The sequence below is a fragment of the Cygnus atratus genome, chromosome 12, assembly GCF_013377495.2.
Source record: "Cygnus atratus isolate AKBS03 ecotype Queensland, Australia chromosome 12, CAtr_DNAZoo_HiC_assembly, whole genome shotgun sequence".
Lineage (NCBI taxonomy): Eukaryota > Metazoa > Chordata > Aves > Anseriformes > Anatidae > Cygnus > Cygnus atratus.
In genome coordinates, this window is record NC_066373.1 from 11264314 (window position 1) to 11284947 (window position 20634).

At 60.0% G+C, this 20634-nt stretch overlaps 2 protein-coding genes across 5 annotated transcripts; both read right to left on the reverse strand.

The window, feature by feature from the left end:
• Positions 1 to 6: 6 nt before the first annotated feature.
• Positions 7 to 7787, reverse strand: DOK4 (docking protein 4). Of its 3 annotated transcripts, none has more exons than XM_035543719.2 (9): positions 7682 to 7787; positions 4684 to 4941; positions 3644 to 3751; positions 3419 to 3533; positions 3204 to 3323; positions 2908 to 3097; positions 2002 to 2140; positions 1744 to 1867; positions 7 to 1641 (listed from the first exon to the last, which is right to left on the reverse strand). In XM_035543719.2, the coding sequence occupies exons 2-9, from the start codon at positions 4747 to 4749 to the stop codon at positions 1517 to 1519; spliced, it is 987 nt and encodes a 328-aa protein (XP_035399612.1). In that variant the 5' UTR covers positions 4750 to 4941; positions 7682 to 7787; the 3' UTR covers positions 7 to 1516. The 3 variants fall into 3 exon arrangements, with proteins under 3 accessions (XP_035399612.1, XP_035399613.1, XP_035399614.1); XM_035543720.2 differs by having other exon boundaries at positions 7 to 1664; positions 7682 to 7786; XM_035543721.2 differs by lacking the exon at positions 7682 to 7787 and having other exon boundaries at positions 7 to 1589; positions 4684 to 4940.
• An 865-nt stretch (positions 7788 to 8652) lies between these two features.
• Positions 8653 to 19455, reverse strand: CCDC102A (coiled-coil domain containing 102A). 2 transcript variants are annotated; one of them, XM_035543612.2, is made up of 9 exons: positions 19345 to 19455; positions 16536 to 17181; positions 12126 to 12343; positions 11897 to 12005; positions 11532 to 11648; positions 11212 to 11421; positions 10753 to 10923; positions 10553 to 10656; positions 8653 to 9190 (listed from the first exon to the last, which is right to left on the reverse strand). In XM_035543612.2, the coding sequence occupies exons 2-9, from the start codon at positions 17097 to 17099 to the stop codon at positions 9064 to 9066; spliced, it is 1620 nt and encodes a 539-aa protein (XP_035399505.1). In that variant the 5' UTR covers positions 17100 to 17181; positions 19345 to 19455; the 3' UTR covers positions 8653 to 9063. The 2 variants fall into 2 exon arrangements, with proteins under 2 accessions (XP_035399505.1, XP_035399506.1); XM_035543613.2 differs by lacking the exon at positions 19345 to 19455 and adding an exon at positions 18657 to 18784.
• Between the last annotated feature and the right edge of the window lie 1179 nt (positions 19456 to 20634).

Below are 20634 nucleotides of genomic sequence, written 5' to 3' on the forward strand. Positions count from 1 at the left end.
GAAGGGTGGATAAGGGTTGTTTATTCATTGAGCAATTCCTTAAAAAAAAGAGAAAAAAGACTAATCAAACATTTTTGGTAATAAATGTTAAATCTTTTCTGGATGAGGTCTGTAGCCAGGAAAAGGCAGCAGGTTATACCTCTCACCCAATGGAGGACACACTGCTGGGCTGGGGTACCCAGGCACTCTGCCAAGCACAGGGAGCAGCCCTGCTCTGGCCCACGGATGTGCCAGCAGCTCCCCAGCCTCATCTACAAGCTACACAGACCCAACACACCGTATTTACAGGCCACAGACCACAGATTCCCACATCACAATGCTCCCTGCCCCCAAAGCACAGACCTAGAGCTTTCAGAAAGGAAATAAAACCACCAACCAACCGAACCAGACCAAAAGACTGGAAGGAAACACCAAGGTTTCTACTGCAATAAAAAGATAGCCCTTCTAAAGGAGTTCAATAAATAGGAGAACTAGAAAATCAATTGCTTTTGAGTTCAATACATTAAGCCCAGTTCTTGTGTGCAAGGTCTTTGACCCATTCTCACTGGTGCCCACTAGTAGCAGCAGCATAGAAGGAGCAAGGACAAATGAAACGAGAAGGGAGTGCAGCTGAGAAACGCGGCTGTTCCCCACCCGTGTCCCCTGGAAGGGCCTGAGGCGGTTCCTCTGCCCAGGGATTTCTTTTTTTCCCCACAAAGCTTACCCTCAAGGTACAGCGGCTACTGTCCAAAAATGGCCCCTAGGTTGCCAGTTCTGCACAGGTAAATGGAGGCATTGGTGGGGACATACGCATGGGGAGGGGGGATCCCCGGGGCCAGGGCTCAGCTCACCCCAGCAGCCCCTGTCCCAGCATGCGCTGCCCTCTCTGTGTGCATGAGGCCTCGGTTTGGAAGGAAAATCAGTTTCTCCTGAGACATCTCAATTCTACAGAGTGTTCAAATCTCTTTGAGAAGTGCAAAATCAGCCCAGTGCTGCCTCATGCAGCAGCCCCGTAGGGCACGGCCAGAGCACATCAGGCTGGTGCAGCTGCCTCCTTCCCCATGGCAGGCCACTCTCCAGCCTTCCAACCCACAGAAAATTGGCTGCATTTTTTCACACACCCCCATACCTCTTTTTCACCTCTCAGCTGTGTCCCCGAGAGTCAAAAATCTCAGCTTGTCCTTGAGGTCTCTTCAGCAGGTATGAAGTTTGCATTTGTGTGAGAAGGGAAAATCTCTTACTGTACAATACAGATATGCAATACATATTTAAAGTCACTTAACATGGAGCTAGCTGTCACCTTCTGTAACTTCAGGCTGAGGTGAGAGGCCCTGCTGCCAGCACCCCAAGGGGCTCAGCCCAGAGGATGCCTGGCCTCAGTCTCTCCATGCCAAGGGGCTGGGCACCTCTCTGAGTAGCGGGCAGCTTCCCAGGTCCTGGACACCCCCAGAAAGAAAAAGTGGTTACAGGGCACCGGGATGGGAACCAGTGGAGCCCCCACACGTCCTGCTGCAGCCACGGTCCCCACACCACTGGGTCACGGGGATGATTTGGACTCCCTGCTCTCCGTCTTGTCGCTGTTGGAGGGCTTTGGCTTCAGCAAGATGAACCTGTTGAGGAGGTTGGTGTCCGAGCTGGTCTGGGCGCCTGCATACGCCTCCCCTAGGGACGAAGCACAGCGTGGTCTTGCCCAGGGAACATGCTGGGGCTGGAGGAGCCACAGGTCCCCAGCAGGTCCCCAGCAGGGCACAGGGAGATGCTCACCAGTGTAGCTGGAGGAGTCAGCCATGTTCTGTGAGCCAGTGATGTGGTGCCAGTAGGCGCTGCGGGGCAGCATGGTGGTGGGGGTGCAGGGGTAGGAGAAGTGCTCACTGCCCTTGTTCAGCAGCTGCCGTGGACAAGACGGGGGGTGAGCATAGCAAACAATGCCCCATGCTCACCCCAGCAGGGCACAAGCTGTCCCAAAGCCGCCCTCTCAGGGCAGCTGGCACAACCCACAGCAGCCTCAGGGCCACAGCTCACCCTGACATTCTTCTCCATCTCCAGCAAGACCCTCTTGTGCTGCTCAGCGATGGCCAACGTGGCGCTGTGCACACGCTGGTAGATCTGCTCGCCCTCTTGCGTCTGGAAGGTGTAGAGGCCCTCGCCTGCATCACACATCCTATGGGGATGGAACATGGGTCATCACGAAGGCCAACAGCACCGACCAGGGCCAACCCACCCAGCTGAAGCCTCACTGGAGCCCCGGGACCAGAGCCCCCCGCTGCCACTGGGGCTGGTTTTGCACAACCCCACAGCTGTCCATTGAAGGGAGCAAAACCGTACTGCAACCAAAGCAGAGAGATGATTAAAAAAGCTGCCCCAGCAGCAGACAGTCCAGCTTCCCATGCCTCAAGTGCTGTCCTCTCTGTGCCCCTAGAACATCTGGCTTGGTGCAGCCACGTGCTGAGCTGGGACTAGGTGAAGCCCCAAACCTCCCCAGTGGAGCTGGGCTGGAGCACAGCCCCCCAGCACCTACTGGGGATGATGGCTGCCCCTGGGTGCCCTTCTTGGGAAAGCAGCTGCCGCCCCCTCCCTTGTGACCCAGGAGAGTCCAGCCTGGTGAGTCAGCGGAAGCCAAGGGCTGGGATGAACGGGAAGATCATGTTTCTTCTTCTCAAGAGCCAGTAATTAGCAGGAAAGTTCCTAATATAGCCAGGCCTGACGGAGCCAAAGAAGCCTCCCCATGGCAGGAGCCCGGCTCCTGGAGGGCTGGGCATGTGGGTGGCCCCAGGAAGGGCCTGCAACTGCCCCAGGGCCGTGGGGCAGAAGCCCTCACCCTGGTGTTGGGGCCTGCACTACCTCAGGGCAACAGGAGCAATGCTGCCACAGCACCTGGCAATAGACGTGCCCATGCTAGTCCCTGTCCCCGTGAGGGTGGTGTCTCACCGTCCTGCCTCGAAGGTGAAGCGTGTGGCATCACGGCCATAGCGGCGCAGGGAGCAGAGGGGCCAGGACACCAGCTTCACCCGTGGGTTGTGCATGTCCCAGAGGTAGATGTTTTCGTGGGTAATCTGCAGCTTGCATTCGCCATAAACATCCAGGTTGGGGCAGGGGAGGAGGAACACGTTGAACCGGTCTGGAGGGGAGAGGGAGTGGGGGGCAAAAAAAAAAGGAAAAAAAAAAGATCTAAGCAGGGCTATAGTGGGGCTGAGCCAAGCAGGTGCCCTTCCACCTGCACTCACCCGTCTGCTCGCACTGCACGCCGGGCGCCAGCAGGTCAGGCTCCCCCAGACTGATGTCGTTCAGGTGGGTGCCCAGGCACTCCACTGACAGCACCTTGTACCACTCCTCAGCCTCCAGTTCTGCAAGGCATGTGGTAACTCAGGGCTTTCACCGGCCCCAGCAAAAAGGGGCAGCACAAGTTCAGCCCAGCCCAGCCCATGGGGTGCCCCCATACCCGAATCACAGGTGAAAGTCCGGGCCGAGTCATCAGTGAAGACAATGGCCACCGCCTGCCTCTTGGTCTCCTTGGGCAGACGGGTGATGCACTTGACATTGCTGATCTCAGTGACCTGGGGGGGGAAAGGGGGAGGGGGCGTCACTGGAGGCTGTGTCCATGCCTGGCTGCATCCCCCTGCGGGTCCCCTCCATGCACCAGCACTCCTCGGCCATGGCCCCTCACCTTGGGGCACCCACGCAAACATGCTGACTTCTCATCTGGGTACTTCTCCAGGCGCTGGGGCCCTTTGCTGGAGGATTTCCGGAAGACCAGCCAGCACCGCCGGTAGATCTGTGGACAGAAAGTGCCCAGACAGGGGCTCAGCACCACACAGCACTGCCGCTTCTGTGCATCCCCCTCTCCAGTATTAATTTGCTTTTTTCCTCCCCCCAGCAATTGAAAGCAGAAACCCCAGGGTTCAGGCAAGGCTATCCATCCCTCAGCAAGCCAACCTCAGCTTCCCCATCCCCAGGTTTCACTGGTCCCAGACGGGTGGGAAGCCCAAGGGGCCGCGGACCCTTCCGCCCCGTCCCATCGGGGATGGGAGGGGACACTGGGGGCTGGGCATCCTGGGCCTCCCTGCTCGGGGCCCCTCGAGGCCCCCACCCTACTGGCCGTAATTACAGCTTAATTAGCAAATATGGGAGAGGTCCCCAAGGCCAGGCTGCCCGGCCCCATCCTGGCATCTCCCCTTCCCCTCTCCCCCCAGTCTCAGCCTGTGAGTGTGGCAGGGCCATCCCCCACCCCCACCCACCCGCTCCTTCTTTGTTCTCCCTAATTAGCGTGAAATTACCCAGCATGCTCGCTGCTCTCGGTTCCGAGTGATGGAGGCGGGGGCCCGGCCCCACTCCCCATTCACCCAGCCACAGGGGCTGCCTCCCGCCTGCACCCCGCAGGGGCACCCCCTCTGCAGCTGGGGTGCGCCCCTGCCCAGACCCCACAGCCCAGCCACAGGACAACGAGCGGAGGGAAACTGAGGCATGGCACTCCGCAGGGTGACTCGGGTAGCAAGTGGCCCAAGCTGCCTGCCCCCCTCGCCCTGCATGCAGCCCCAACATGCTGCTTTTTCAGCCAAAAGGCCACAAAGGCTGGGGGCACGGGCTGCCGCAAAAGGCAATGTGGCTGTGTCCCCTGGCCACAACACCTCTTGTGGCAGCCAGTGGACGCCGAGCATCCCCCTACCCGCCTATGTGCCCCCCCGGCCTCCCCCCAGCCCCACTCACCCCCAGCTTTCTGCTCTTCATCCTCACATAGCCTTGCTTGATGATGTCATTAAAATTTGTAGCCATAGCGAAGCCTGGCGGGGGGGGCCCTGCTGAGGGCAGGCTGCTGCCTTCACCACCTCTCCTCACCACCTCCTCTTCCTCCGTTCACCTGCACTCCCCCCCACCGGCCGCTGTTTCACCGCCTCCTCCACCCCAGCTTTGTCCTAGCGTTGTCCCCCATCTTCTCCCCGGCGCGGGTTCCTATCTTGGCACCGGCTGGAAAATAAAAATGACAGATAGACAGGAGATGGTGACATCTTCCTCTATCTCTCCTCCTCCTCCTCCCTTCACTGGCTGAACCATTGCGGTGGAACAGTCCGGCATTAACCCCTGCCAGCACAGCAGCACCAAGGCAGCTCACCCCAGCACACACATGGCGAGGGGGTTCCCCACTTCGGACCGTGCCTCCCCGCCTTGCTCAGCACCTGCACAGCTCCTTTGCTCTTTGTACACCCCCCACAGCACAAACAACACTTGCTGCAGTGCCAGGGGCCACAGGACAGGGCTCCCCCTGCACTGCTGGACGCGTGTGCCACACCTCGCCCACAGGTCTCCATTACCTCCTGCGCTTCATCTCCTTCCTCCCAGGCTGCTCAGTCTGGCAGCAAAATGGCCCTGGCTACCAGTGCTGACATCAGTAGGGTTCAGTGTTAACAACCTCTTGCCAGGAGCTGGAAAAATTTAAAGAGTAGAGCCAAGCCCTGTCCTGCACCCCACCCCTCCCTGGCCGAGAAGTAGTGTCCCAGGGGACACCATGGTGTCCAGCCCCTACCACGGCTAGGAACCAGGGCCATGTAAGGCCTACTGCTCACCCGTGGGCTCCTCTGCCCTCTCAGCACCTCCCCACCCTCAAAGAGGGGCATGGGGCCAGAACAGAGTCATTCACCCACTGCACTGCCTCATTCACAAGCTCCAGAGCACTGAGTGATGCTGGCCCAGCTCCGCCTTTGGCAGTGGTGCTGTGCCAGCCCTTCACCCCCCCCTGCTCCTCCCCCTGCTTCTCCCTCCTCTGCCCAAGCCAGACAGCATCCCTGATGCCCCGCTGTCCAGCCCTGGCCCAGCCAGGAGAGCCCCAGCTCACCCACCTCCACAGAGTTGTTTATCCTTTCGGAAAGATGCTTCCCCTGCATTTATTTTATTTATTTATTTATTTTAATCCCCGGAGTCCTACACAATTATCTTAAATGTCAGCATCTGCAAGTCTGTGGCTTTGACCCCACACAGCGCTCCAACCCTGAGTAGTCTGCAGGAGGCCCCAGGCAGCTCAGCTCTGCCCTGGGATGTTTCAGCCATAGTGCTGGTTGCCAAAGAGGCTGCGTGCTCCTGCTTCCAGCCCCGAGACGCCATCCCTGAGCCGGCTCTTGAGGCCATCCCATCTGGAGGTGTGCATGTCCCTGTGGTGCCTCAAGCTCCCCTAGCACCACCACTCCGCACCCGCCCCACCAGAGCCTCTCGCAACGAGTCCTGGAGCCTCAGCAGTAAATAATTAATGCAATTCAAAGCGAGATGAAAAACCAACATGATTACTCAGAAGCCAAACAGCACCAGCTCCAGTAAAGGCGGAAGAGGTGCTGGGGCTCGTCTGCCACCCATTTCCCACCACCCCAGCGGGAAAGGGCCTGCAGCATCACAGCTCGTCCAGGCACACCAACAGAGCAAGAACACCGGCTGCATCCCCATGGACTCCTCTACCTCACTGCAGTGGCCATCGGTCCGATGGCCAAAAGTGAGGGCCATTGAAAGCTGAGCCTGAGCTGCTTGCCAGGGCACGTAGCCCCAGCGGCTCTGCCATGCAGCTGGGGCAGCCAAACCCAGCTCATGCTGCCCAAGCATCCTGGTACAGCCCTCCCACACCAGCACCCAGCAGGACAATGCCCCAGACAGAGGTTGACAGCATCCACATCCCTGATGCTGCTTTGGCCACCACTGCCACCACCCTGCAGGATGGAATAGGACAGGGTCAGCCTTGGCTCCGGCTCTGTCCCAGCACAGAGCACCAGGGATGGGCAGGTGTGGGTCCCCTCACTGCTGGGAAGGGGCTGGGAGTGCCCCAACCCCACACCAATGGCCACTGCTGGGGTCCTGTGAGGCCACCATTGCTCCTGCTTTCTTTGGATGCCCCTGCAAGCCCTGGGCTTGCCCAGGGAGGAGGGAAGGAGGCTGAAGGAGAATGTCGCCACACAGCTGGCCCATCGCCTCCTGCCAGTGCCTGCAGTGATGCCCGCACGGTGCCACAGGTCAGGCAGCCAGCATGTGCCAAATTCAGAGCGCTGGACGCATGGCTGGCCTCGGAGGCCATGCTGTCTGGAAGGTCCTTGGCACCAGCTCTGTGGAGCTGCATTATCCCTTTCCCAGATAGAAAAATCCCCGAAGGAAGGCAGTAACCTAGGAAACAGCCTGCTGGTGGAGGAACGGGCATTCCTGGGGATGCTCGGGAGCCAAGCTCTGCGCCAGGGACACCCCATACCCAGAGCTCCCCTGGTCCCCAGGGCCCTGCACCACCAGGGACAGTCCTGGAGGTCCGCGTGCAGCTGGGAGAGGCAGCTCCAGCCACCGCTGCTGCCCTCGTGGCCCACTTGGGTGACCCCAGGATAGCTCCCCCCGAGCTACCCTGCTGCCCACGAGGAGTCCCATAGGGCCGGGACCCACCCTGAGTGGTTGTAGCGGTGGGGACCGTGAGAGCACCCTGGGGACCCTCCTGACGCAGGGAGGACAGGACCAGCGCTCACCTCCGCGGGGAACACCGCACCCCACGCACATTACAGCGGAGCCAGGGCTGTGCCTCCTGCCCCTGCATCCGCGCCACCCCTGACCGGGCACCCCCAGACCGGGGCACCCCCGATCCCCAGACCTCCGCCACCCCCCACGCTGTCACCCCGGCACCCGTGCCAACCCCCTCCCCGGCCTCGGTGACCCCACCCCAGCCGCGCTCTCGGGCCCTCACCCCCGGCCTTACCCGGCCCCACCGCTGCACTCGGAGGCTCGGGCGGCCCCGGCGTCCGGCGCGGCGAGACGGGGAGACGGGGGGACGGGATCCGCGCGGCCCCCGCCCCGCCCCGGGCCCCGCCCCGGCCCCGGCCCCGGCCCCGGCCCGCCCCGGCTGCCTCCGCGCCGCCTGGCCCCGCCCGCCCGCCCGCCCACCGTTAGGCTTCAGAGTGAACGCCCCGTGGCCATCGCTGCTCGGCGGCACCCTGGCTGTCCCCAGGCTCGATGAGGCTTTGGCCGGCCGGGGCTGCCGCATCTCAGCCACGTCCGCTTGGAGGAAAGGGACGGAGAGCGTCCCCTCTCTCCATCTCGTGTCACGCCGGGGGCACCGCCTTCTGCATCCCAAAAAGTGCTTCTGGGCTCTCGCAGGAGCCCGTGACCAGCGGGTCCCCTGAAACCACCTGCGGGTGCCGCCACCCTCACACATGCTCTGTTGGCCCATAAAAAAATTAATGCTCAGTGCAAATAAAGACCATTAAAAAAAAAAAAAGGCACCAAAAAGAGCCATGCTTTTAGCCAATCAATTAAAAAGCAGAGCGAGGGGACTAGCTCACTGAAATATTAATTTTTAATGAGATTCTGTCTGAGCTCCTCCAAAGCCCTAGTGGCTCCCTGGGCTGGCAGGCGGGTACTGGGATGCAGAGCTGTGATCAGAACCCAACAGCCAGCACCCCTGCACCCATGGGTAAGCACCCGGGGCCACCAGAGCAGTCACAGACTACATCCCACGTGCAGCTTGCTGAGAAACATCATCCCCCCAGGTGCTGCCTGCGGTGTGGTGGCCAAGCGTACCTTTGTCCCTCCACTCTTGATCCTGCAGCAGGGCCCTGAGCCTGCCAGCAAGGAGCTGTGGGGATAGATCAGCAGCCCAAGACACCAACAGAGCCTGGGCCCCTCTGGGCTCTGTATTTATAATAAAAAATCATATACAAATACATACATACATATTATATATATATATATATAAAATTGGGCAGGAGAGCCTGACTGGCTGCAGGGCCCTGGTTCACCCCACTCAGCACGGTGCCCCTCTCCACCCCGGGCTTCCTCCTCCTGGTCTGCTCAGTTGATGCTTAGTTTTGTACCCACATCTGTTCCAGGGGGAGCTGGCAGCCAAGAGGCATCAGATACTGTCCAAGAAGTGGAGGCAGCAGGCTCAGGACATCCCCAGGCAAGAATCTTCCTGCTGCTCTGTTCCTCAGTTTCCCCATCCATATTAGGGTCATAGCGCAGGTGATGTGGGTGGAATGTGGTTCGAGATGAGCCTGGTGGTGACAGGCACTTGTTGGCAGGGAACCACCACAGGACATGCCCATGGCAGTGATGGCTGGGGTGCTGCCCCAGCCCCAGGCACTAGGGCACTTGTATCTGCAGGTCCTCATCTTCGTCAGGGTCACTGGTGCCATCCCCAGGGTCATCGGGGCCGAAGCGGGTGCTGCGCATCTTGCCAAAGAGCGGTGTGCTCTGCTGCCGCCGCAGCCTGCAGAGGGAGAGATGCCAGGGCTGGCAGCAGGGTGAAGCCCCTGCCTCATCCCACCCCCCCCCCAACTCATGGGGCACCCACCAAGTCTGGGAACTTGCACCCAAACCAGAGAGGCACCATCACATCTCCAGGGGATGTGCCTCAGTTTCCCCATCTGCAAACCCAGCAGCTAGGGGCTTCTCCCATGGAGCAACCCCGAAAGTCCTGATGCGGAGCTAAGTCACAGGCTCAGTGTCATAATGGCCCAGTCAACAGGAAGCTCAGTGTTTTTAGCTCCTCACTCACTCCTGCATTAAAATTCATCAGCGAAGATTTACGGGGCAGATTTGAAATCAAGGGCCCAGGACTGCAAAGACACAGCTCTCCCATCGTTCCCTGGTTGTTTGCTGCATTTTACTGGAAAGCATGAATTATTCAGGGTGAGTGTGCTGGAGGGGCAGGGAGGGGGGGAAGATGAAGCCTCCATTATTCCTCTATGATTTAATGAAGATGTCCCAATAAAATAAAGGAGGATTATAAAAACAAACTCCCCAAGTACCTCCTGGAGAAGTTTTGGAGCAGAATTGATCTCTCTCACGGCCATTTCATCTCTTTATTGCTAGAGAAGCAAAGTGAGGCCAGTGAAAAGGTTTTAAGAGCAATAAAACCTGAGGCCTTTTCAGTGGCTGCTGGCTCCCTATGCCTGCATTGCTGCTACTCCTCAGGCTCAGGTCTGCCCAGGGCAGCCTGTGCCACCCAGGGACAGGGATGGAGGCGCCCCAGCAGTTGCTCAGGATCAGAGCCAGGCAGGGGCCAGGAGAATGCAGTACAGGCAAAAACCTGTACCTGCAAAAACCTTCAGAGTCTTGAGCTCTGTGATTTGTATTGTTGAATGTCTCAGGTGGGACAACCCCAGATGGGGACAAAGGTGCTCTCCATTAGGACAAAAGGCCTGAGCACCCTGACTGCTCGGGGCAGGACACCTCCCCAGCTCTGGGGACATCGCTGCTGGCTGGTCCCAGCACAGCCCTTCCCCTCACCTCCAGCCAAGGAGCCCAGGACAGAGAATGCAGCCTAGGCTCAGTTCCCGCTTCCCCAGCCCTGCTTGTGCTGCCCTGACCCTGGGCATCATTAGGTGAAATCCCAATGAAGCCAGGCTGTACTGGTCTGCAGGAGCCTCATGCCGGTTTAAGTGGGAGGGGAAGGTCAGACAGTTTCCACTGGCACAAACGCTGCTCCAAGGATGTGCTGGGAGCACTTGGCCCCTGCAGCCACAGGTCAGACAACGCTTGGAGGTGCTGGTGGAGGGACAGCTGCAGGGAGCACACCAGCCCGCCCTTGTGTCCTCCTCAGCCCGTCACGCCCTCTGACCCTGCTCACCGGGACTGCAGGTGCTCCAGTTGCACCTGGAAGCTCTCGCTCTGCTCCGTCTGTTCGTCCAGCGATCTCTGCAGCTTCCGTGCCTGGTTGTGGGCCTCATCCAGCTGCGGGAGGGGACAAGGACAGGGATGGGGCTGTCTGCAGCCATGGAACAAGCAGAGCCACCCCCTCCCCAGGGTGTGCCGCCCACAGGGGCTCACCTCGTCCTCAGCTTGGGCCAGCTCCTTCTTCAGCTCCTCCACCCTCAGGCGCAGCTTCTTCACCTCGCCCTCATGTTGTTCCACACGGCGGTTGGCATGGGCCAGTTCAGCCATCTTCTCCTGGTACTGCTTCTTCAGCTTGGTGTGGATGTGTTTCAGATCGGCCAGCTCCTGCAGCAGGAAGGGGGGCTGAGCATGGCTGCTCTGCGGGTACTCCCCCAGCAGCCCCTCTTCCTCCCCAGGGACCTCTCCCACCATCCGCCATGATGGAAGAGCAGTAACAGAACAGAGATGGGGTCACTGCTGCCCCCTAAACCAAGGGTGAAGGCAGAGTTTGGGAGGAGGTCCTGAAGGATGCTGAGCCACCTCTGAAGTGACAGGGGCACGCAGGGACCCAGGGCTCCCTCGGAGGGAGCGGCACAGGGCTGGGGAGGCCCAGGGTGGGATTGCCCATCACACCTTGTTCTTTTCGAAGAGCTCGGCCTGGATGGTTTTGAGGTCGGTGTCCAGGGCACTGGCCGTCTGGCGCCGCTTGCGAGCCAGTACCTCCTCTAGGTCCTCGATCTGTGCCCGCAGCTTCTTGTTCTCCCGCTCCAGGTTGAGCTTCTCAGTCTCCAGCCGCTCCCGCCGGCCCCACTCAGCTGCGTTCTCTGCCTGCAGCCGCTCCATCTGGGCAGGGGACGCAGGGTAGCCCAGGGGTAGCAGAGGTTCCCCTGCTCCTCCAAATCCTCTCCTCTCTTACTGGAGTGCCCCAGCTGCCCCCCACCATCCAGCCTCACCTCCATGCGCAGCTCCGCCAGCTTCTTGTCCATGCTGGAGCGAGCACCCAGTTCGTCCTCCAGGTCCTCCGAGATGCGTCCCAACTCATCCTGGTGGATCTCCTTGAGGATGTTCAGCTGCAAGGGGGATACAGCACCCGAGTCACACAGTGACCACCCACCCGGCACCAGTTGAGCTCCCACTGCCCTGTCCTGTCTCCACAGTCCCCTCTAGGCTGGGGGGATGTGTCCCCCTTGGCCACTCCACAACTGCCACCTCTAGCAAGGCCTGGAGTCTCAAACCTCTGGGGAAGGACCAGAGTAGCTGGATCAATGGCACTACCACAGGGACATGCCCCCCCCCAGCCTCTGGATACCTCACTCACCTGCTTCATCACCTCCTGCTTGTTCTTGTTGAGCTCCTCATACTTGATCTTCCACTGGCTGAGCTCGCCCTCCAGCTTCTCGATGCTCTTGCTGAGCGCCAGCTTGTCCCTGCGGAGAGGCAGCCCCAGTAAGGGCTGGCAGGACCTTGAGGTCCATCCCCTCTCAGTGGAGAGAGCTGCCAGCCAGTTTTGGATGGCACCTCACAAGCCTGAAGCCCCAAGCACTCACTCCCGCTCCTTGAGCAGCACTTTCTGGGACTCGTCCAGCCTCAGCTTCAGGGCAGTGATTTTGGTGGCATCCTCCTCAATGACGCTGACGTCCTCCCAGAGCAGACGGCTCCGCTCCTGGCGGGAGAAGGAGGCCCGGGTGCCTGGGGCACCCCGTTGCTCCCAGCTCTCGGCACCCTCCTGCTTGCTCTTCAGGATGTTCTCCATCAGCTCCAGCTCCTGTAGTGCCACAGCCAGCCCAGCACAGGGAGGAAGGAGTCATGAGCAGGAAGCCAAGGCCTTTCCCAACGAGAGTACAGCCCTGGCTCCCCATGCACCATGGAAGCCAGCCACTGCTCTACAGTGTGTGATAGTCATCAGCATCCCCAGCTCCTGCTCCATATCCTTCCCTCCTGGGCCCCCTTTCTTGACAGCCCAGCCCCATCAAGGCTGATGAGGATGCCCCTGTGCATCTTCGCACTTTCACACCCACCACACTTTCTGCCTCCAACCTCTGCACCTTGCTCCATGTACTGTGCTATATTAGGGAGGGGTAGTACTGACTTATTACACCAATCTGACTGTGACCACCATGCCACTGAGACCTTTAACCAGGCTCCAGGAGCGCACGGCAAGTCAGCTTGCTGCAGAAACCCCCCTCAATGTTTGCTTGCTTGTGCTTTTCGTACATCCACAAAATCCATGGGTGGGTGTGTACAGCACTGCAGCCTGGTCACTATCAAAGACCTGCTTGCTCCTGGGGATGTCGGCACAGCTGGCTGGTGAAGAGGGAGCCAACACTGTTGACAGCAAGACCTCCCAGAGAGGAGAGCTGCTCCTGGTCTCAGGAAATACCCGTGGACGAAATCACAGCTGGGAGCTGCTGCAGGGATGCTCCTGGCTGCAAGAGGCTACGGGTTTGTCCCCATCACTGCGGGGCTCCTGTCAGGGGAGCTGCAGGGACGTGCCCACAAGGGATGGGTCCCCCCCATCGTCCTCTCCCTCCTCAAATCACATGATTTTTCTTCCCAGCAATCTGTTTTCCAGCAACATGACGTCCTCAGGAGCCAAGTAGAGAGCCCGTGCTGGGTGTTTCTGCTTACCATGGGGTGTTTGGGATGCAGGGGCTGTGTGCTGAGACCCCTGGTGAGGCTCTATGGTGGTTGCACAGGAAGCCAGGGGAGGCTGCTGAGCCGCAAGCAGAGAACAAGGTTTTCTGGCAAAGCTGTACCAAACTCAACAACACACCCCTGCTACAGATGCTGTGGCCTCCAGCAGTGCAGCACGATGATGTTTACTTTTCCTGCTTAAAAATGTGCAAACTGATTCCTTTGAGTTCTTACACCAGAAATTTCCTGGTTTCAGCGCAGAATACGGCTTACAGCCATTAACTGTAACCTCAGTCCACTGCAGAACATGGGGCAGTCCTCTGGACAGCCTGTGCCTGCTACACACATACACCAGCTACCACAGCACAATTATCCATGCCTATTTGTTAGTTTGTTCCCAGATTTCACCCTCGGCAGCCATGCAGTCAGATGTACTGAACCATCATGATACAGTTTCCCAAGATGCCACTGCACTCCTGTGCAGTGTTTCACCTTGACTGAGCAGATGGCAGCAGAGCCACAGCCCGAGGACCTGGGCTCATCCCTGGGGTAGCTCTGGTTCCTCCTCCCAGGTCCCCCTCTTCCAGCACAGACCTCTGCCTAAAACCCACATGGACACACTGGTGCTTGAGCTGACCCTTGGAAATGCCAGCAGCATTCCCGATGGCATGGTCCCCTGTATCTGGGCACTGAATTTTGCTCAATGCCTCCAAAGGAAAGGAAATGCTTCCCCAGGAAAGGGACCTGGTGCAGTTCTGAGGTCATCTCACTGCACGGGGTTTTGGGAGTCCTGGGCCAGCTGCTCTGCTCTGAGAGGGATCTGAAAAAAAAAATGTGTCTGAAAGAAAAGAGCCTAACTCCATCCTTATTGCAGCCTCCCTTCAGGTATTTATAGACATTGATGAGATCCCCCTGAGCCTACTCTTCTCCAGGCTGAACAGTCCCAATTCTCTCAGCCTTTCCTCACAGGAGTGTTGCTCTAGTGCCTTCATCATCTTCTTGCCCCTCCTTTGACTCTCTCCAGTCTGTCCATGGCTCTCTTGCACTGGGGAGCCCAGAACTGTACCCAGCACTCCAGGTGTAACCTCACCACTGCTGAACAGAACAGGGGCAGGATCACCTTGACCTGCTGGCAACACTCCTAATGCAGCCCAGGACACTGCAGGCCACCTTTGCCATCAGGGCACATTGCAGGCTCATGCTCACCCTGGTGTCCACCAGGACCTCCAGGTCCTTTTCTGTCAGGCTGCTTCCCAGCTGGGTGGCCCCCAACATGTCCTAGGGCCTGGGCTTCTCCCTCCCCAGGGCCACCACCTGGTTCTTGCCCTTGTTGAATTGCAGGAGGCAGACCATATCTCCAGCCTGCCCAGGACCCTCTGGATGGCACCATGACCCTCAGGTGCATCAGCCACTCCTCCCGCCTTTGTGTCATCTGCACACCCGCTGAGGGTGTGCTCTGCCCTATCAGATCTTCATTAATGCAGATCTTAAGCAGGACTGGACCCAGTGTCAATCCCTGGGGTACACCGCTCATCACTGGCCTCCAACCGTTCTTGGCACCGTTGATCACCACCTCCCGGGCCCAGGCATTCAGCCAGTTTTCAACCCACCTCAGTCTGCCCATCCAGACCCTGCGTCAACAGCTTCTCTGTGAGGACCTGACAGGGGACAGCGTTAAAGGCCTTCTGGAAACACAGGCAGACAACATCCACTCCTCTCCCACCATCTGTCAGGGCAGCCGTTTAATCACAGAAGTTTATCAGGTTGATAATGCATGACTTTCCCTTGGTGAAGCCACGCTGACTGCTCCTGGAGGTTTTCTTGTCCTCCATGTACTTAGAAATGGTTTCCAGGACTAGCTATTCCACCACTCTTGTCCCAGCAGCCAGATTCAATTCTATTTAGGCTTTAGCTTTCCTAATTTCATCCCTGGAGGCTCAGACAATGTCTCTGTATTCCTACAAGGCTACCCACCCTTGCTTTCATCCTCTCTATGTCTCCTTTTTTTGTGTTTGAGTTTGACCAGGAGCTTCTTTTTCATCCATGCAGGCCTCCTGGCATTTTTGTCTGACTTCCTCTTTGTTGAGATGCATTGCCTCTGAGCTTGGAGGAGGTGGTCTTTGAATATTAACTAGCTTCCTTGGACTCCTCTTCCCTCCAGGGTTTTATTCCACAGTACTCCACCAAGGAGATCCCTAAAGAGGCCATAGTCTGCTTTCCTCAAGTCCAGGGTAGTGAGCTTGCTGTGCATCTTCCTCACTGCCCTAAGGAGCCTAAACTCCGCCATCTCATAGTCGCTGCAGCCAAGGCTGCCTTTTACCTTTATGTCCCCAACAACCTGGTGAGCATGAAGTCCAGCAGACTACCTCTCCTCACTGGCTCTTCTATCACTTGGAGAAGGAAGCTCTCATCAATGCATTCCAGGAACTTCCTCGATTGCTTATGTCCTGGTGTCTTGTCCCTCCAACAGATGTCAGGGTGGTTAAAGTCTCCCATGAGGTCCAGGGCCTGCGAATGTAATGCTGCTTCTGTCTGTCTGTAGAGGGCCTCATCTGCTCATTCTACCTGGTGAGGTGGCGTGCAGCAGACACCCGCTATAAGGTCACCTATACCTCCTTTACCTCTCATCTCTTTAATCTTAAACCAGAAGTCCAGAAATTCCCAAGCAGAGCTTCATGCGCTCCAGCTGCTCTCCCACACAGAGGCTTTCATCCCCTCCTCATCTTCCCAGCCAGTCCTTCCTAAACAGCCTGCATCCCTCCACTGCAACACTCGTTATGGGAATAATCCCACCACGTCTCCATGATCCCAACAAGACAATAACCCTACATTTGCACATACATCCCCAACACATCTTTATTCCTCATCCTGCATGCATTAGTATACAGGCACCTAAGAAAGGTGCCCTGGCATGTTGAGTTCCTAGAAAGGGATTAGGGGATTTTTCTACAATGGTGCCTAGTAGGCTCTTCTTTTCTTACATGCAGGTGCTGCGGGTGCCCCTGCTGAAGCCCCATTTTGTCAATTTTGTGATCCCTCCCTATCACATCACCCTATGCCCATTACTCACGACCCTGTCCATCTGGTGACACTCCCCCACCCCACCACTCCCAGGGGCTCAGGCCCCAACCTGCCGTGCTCTCAGCAGCACCACCCCACCTGGGAGAACTCTGCTGCGTGGCGCTATGCCATCTGGCCCCACTGGCTGCAGGACCCCCATCCCATTCCCAACTCCTGCAATGCCTACCTTTTCCCAATTCTCAGGATTTCCCCCCCCCTTGCCTCCCCCCTGGCCCCAGCAGGGGCAGCGCCTGCAGCTTCACCTTGGCTTTGTGAGGCGCCTCGGCCCCCACGTCGCGCACGGGCTCCCGTTCAGTGTCAGCCTCACCATCTCCATTGGTGTCGGTGTCAGGGCTGTGGTCCTGGCCACGGAGGCGTGCCAGCTGCCGGCCCAGCTGCTGGCGCTCCTGCAGCCCTTCTTGGCGCTCGCGGCGCAAGCCAGCCAGCTCCTTGGTGAGGGCCTCCAGGCGGTGCCGCAGCTGCCGCACCTCCTCACGCGCGCGGTTGCGCTCGGCCCGCACCTTGCTCCACTTCTCCCGCCAGTTGGCTGTGCAGTCTGACCACCACCGCATCGTCTTCTCCATCTGGGCCGCCCGTGCCCGTGCCTCCTCCAGCTCCCGCAGCCGCAGCTCTTCCCGGCCCTCCCAGTCCCCCTCCAGCAGGGCTGGCGGGGGCCCGGGTGAGGGTGTCCCGCTGGGTGGCGAGGGAGGGGATGAAGCAGGGGCCAGCTCGCCCCCGCTGCCCCGCTCGGGGCCCAGCAGGGCCAGCAGTGAGCCCCCGTGGAGCTGGGGTGAGCCGGCCAGGCGTGAGGCCCCGCTCTGGCTCATGGCAGACCTCCCTGGTGTGGGCCCTAGGGCCGTTGCATCACCTTTGCCGTCACTGTCGGGGTGTCCCCTCTGACGTGGGGGCCTGTGGGAAAGAGGAGGTGTCAGGAGAGCCCATGCAGCGGCTGGAGAGGGAGAGGGAGGAGCTGAAATGCTCAGATGGAAGGGGGTGGCATGGCCTATGTGGGGACATAGGGACAGCCACCACCTACCTCCTGGGATCATCCTGAGAAGCATCCCCTGGCACCAGATACTGGCATATGGCTCATTTTGGGAGGCAGCACACTAAGCCTTGAGATCTCTAGTGAGGTCCCTAGCAATGACCCAAGCAAGGACCCTGGTGACATTCCCCAGTGAGGTCCCCAAGAAGGCATCCAGCAAGGACCCAAGGGATGTGACCGGACGAGTCCCCATTGAGGACCCCAATGGCATCCTCAGAGAAATTCCTGGTGATGACCTCAGCAAGGACCCAAGTAATGACCCCGGCAGGGTCCCCAGTGAGTGGTGTCCCCAGCATGGACGCCAGCTCACCACCCAGCCATTGGCAACTTATCCTGTCTTGGCTCCACAGGTCACACTTGCAGAGTGCCCAGTGCATGACAGGGATGCACATGGGGCAGGAGGTGGTTCTGCCACCCTGAGTCTCTTCTGAGGGGGAGGGAGGGCAGATGGGACACCCATGCCATCACCCCCTGCAGGTGCCAACAGCAAAGGTCGGGGCAGGATGGGGTCAGCCATTTCACTGCAGGGGCATGGAGGCAAGGACAGCTGCCCTCCTGCCCCACATGGCACCCACCCCAGCGCTTGTCCTGCCCATCCTGGGCAGCTGCAGGACCCATTCCTGCAAAACACCAGTGTTCAAGCCCCCTCAGAGTTACTGGGGGAGCAGGGCTGGCCATATCACAGGACCCAGCTGCAGCCCCAACAGCTCCTGCACAGGGTAAAGGTGCGAACAGGATGGAGGATGGCAGGAGCAGCTGTTGGAAGTGCACTCCAGCTTGAAACCAGAGAGCCTCTGGAGTGCTGGCACTGCAGAGCACGCATTCTCTCCACCACCAAAGGGCCAGGCTGGGCTCTGCCAGCTCACCTCAGCACTGAAGGCAGGAGGATGAGTGCGGAGGTGGCAGGATGCACTCTACAGTAATATGGGAACAACAAGCTCAAGCCAGCTGCCTGCAGCTGTGAAATGACCTCGGTGCAGCAGGGAAGCCCTGGGCTCTGCCAAAAAGGGAAACCAACCCAGGAAACCTCAATGGGAGGTTGCTACACCTCCTAATGGGATAAGTACAGAGGCCAGAGCTAGCCAGCCCGCAGCCTGCCAGTCCATCAGTGTGGAGCCAGAGCCAATGCCGGTCTCAGCATCCTGCTTCGGGGGTCACCTCTAGGCAAACCCCGCTGCTGCCAGGGCTGGGGTACTGCCAGAGCCCTCGCGTGGATCCAGGAGCTCCCAGTGGGAACGACGTGGGTGAAAACTTAGCACGTGCCCTGCACCGTGTGCTCCACGTGGTGCGGCCACCATGGAGGGGGCAAACCTGAGGCTGCCCTGCTCCGGCCACGCACCTGTGCCGGCTGCCACGTCCCAGAAGCACCAGCTCGGGTGTGCTCAGGCAGGGTCCCGGACCTGCAGCCAGGCTCTGCAGTGCGAGCACCAGGAGGGTGCCCACGCCAGGCAGCGATGCCGTGCTCCGACGCCGCTCACTGAAGCACTTGGCTTTTGGAAGAGCTCTACGGGAGGTGCAGCCAGAGGCTTGACAGCAGAAGGGTACCGCACTCTGGGTCCCGCGGCACCGGGGAGCTGCGGGGACGAGCTCAGCGCACCGAGGCCCCGGCAGCACCGGACCCGCCGCGGCCTCCCCCCCCCCCCCCCCCCCCCCGGTGCCACCGCGCGCCCCCCGCCGGCAGCCCCGGGCTCCCCGCGGGGGCGGAGCCGCCCGTCCGCCGCGACGCCCCATTGGCCGAGGGCGCTGCCACTCAGCCGCCCGCTGGTGACGCGCCCGGCCCGCGGGAGCCGCCGCATTCCTTCGTGCCCCCCGCCCCGCCCGGCCCGGCCCGGCCCGCCCCGGCCCGGTTCGGTTCAGCGCCGCCCGGCTCGGCCCGGCTCGGCCCGGCTCGGCCCGACTCGGCCCGTCCCGGCCCGCCCCGGCCGCCCCACACCCCCCCCGCCCTGCCCCACCAAACTTTCTTGCAAGTTGCCCGCGCCGCCCCGCCCGGTGCCGCGCCGCGCCCCCGCCCGGTGCCGGCCGCTCACCGGGTGCCGGCGAGGTGCGGGCAGCCCGCGCGGGCCGGGGCGCTGCTGGCGGAGTCCGCTCCTCCTCCTCCTCCTCCTCCTCCTCCCGCCGCTCCCCGCCCCCCGCCCCGGGCCGGGCCAGGCCACGCCACGCTCGCGGCGCTGCGCTGGGGCCGGTGGCGGGGCGACTCGGCTCCGTGCTCGGCCCGGCTCCGTGCTCGGCCCGTGGGGCCCGCCCGCGGCGGGGCTGGGAGGAAGGCGGCGCCGCTGCGTCGCGCGTGGGTGCCCTGCGGGCAGCCCCTGCGCGCGGCCGCGTGGCAGGCGTCTGGGCGCGCACAGCGACACCCGCACACGAGCGTGCTGTGAGCGTTGGCACAAGGATGTGCGTGAGGGCACGGGCATGCGGGTGTGTTGCACGCATCTGCACAGCTGCGCGTGCGGTTGTGGTTGCCTGTGGGTACTCGCAGGCGTGCCCAGGAGTGCGCTCGCTCTTGGGGAGTCTGCTCGTGAGCGTGCTCCATAGAGGGACTGCACGGGCGTGTGCTCACGTGTGGGCACGTTCACATGCAAACTCGAGGCTACGCATGTGGGGCTGCAGCTGCCAGGCTTCGTCTGAGGGATTGAGCACTTACAGAGCTGTTGGAGCTGCAGCACTGGAGGCTGGCTGCAGGAGCAGCTCCTACCCACCTTCATCCTGGCTCTGTGTGCTCTTGGGGGCGTCACGCCGCTCCAGATCTGCCATTTAGGGGCTCTGGCTGAAGATCACTTGCCCCACCCTCAACTGCAGAGGTTTTCACAGGATTCCTCCCTGCTCCATGGGACATAGTGCTGTGTTTCAGGGTCCTCGTAGTGATGGGATGGCCCGCCATGGGTCCCTGCAGGTGAGCAGGTCCAGGACGGCCACACAGTGCTGTGTGTCCTAGCGGTGGCTCTGCCCTGCTCCAACCAAGCAACAACAACCCTAACCAAAAGGTTTTGTTCCAAAACAGGATAGTGGGAAAGCTTAGGATTGCCATTAGATATGGAGGCTGGCCACTGGAAGGAGGAAGCATGCTTTGCTGGAGCTGATTTCCTCCCCAGGGAGGGCACAAGTGCCAGCCCAGCTTTTCACCAGACAGCAAAGTCTCTGGGTGGTTGTGATGCACCCAAAGATGTTCAGGTCCTCTCCATCCAGAAGCATTTCACATCACGGTATTCCCCTCCTGGATCGTCTTACCTCCGCAACACCATTTTCCCTGGATATTTTTCCTTTCACTGGAGGTTTTCCAGCCAACAGTTCTGAAATGTACGTGGCCCTGAGCACTTGTTTCC

Excerpts from the sequence above, each read along its gene's own strand:
- DOK4 (XM_035543719.2), bottom strand. The coding sequence starts at position 4,749 with ATGGCTACAAATTTTAATGACATCATCAAGCAAGGCTATGTGAGGATG. Across the intron at positions 3,752-4,683 it reads TGAAGAGCAGAAAGCTGGGG|ATCTACCGGCGGTGCTGGCT; the intron begins GTGAGTGGGGCT and ends TTCTGTCCACAG. Across the intron at positions 3,098-3,203 it reads CGTGCAGTGCGAGCAGACGG|ACCGGTTCAACGTGTTCCTC; the intron begins GTGAGTGCAGGT and ends TCTCCCCTCCAG.
- CCDC102A (XM_035543612.2), bottom strand. The coding sequence starts at position 17,099 with ATGAGCCAGAGCGGGGCCTCACGCCTGGCCGGCTCACCCCAGCTCCAC. Across the intron at positions 12,006-12,125 it reads GTGCTGCTCAAGGAGCGGGA|GGACAAGCTGGCGCTCAGCA; the intron begins GTGAGTGCTTGG and ends GCCTCTCCGCAG. Across the intron at positions 10,924-11,211 it reads AGCTCTTCGAAAAGAACAAG|GAGCTGGCCGATCTGAAACA; the intron begins GTGTGATGGGCA and ends TTCCTGCTGCAG.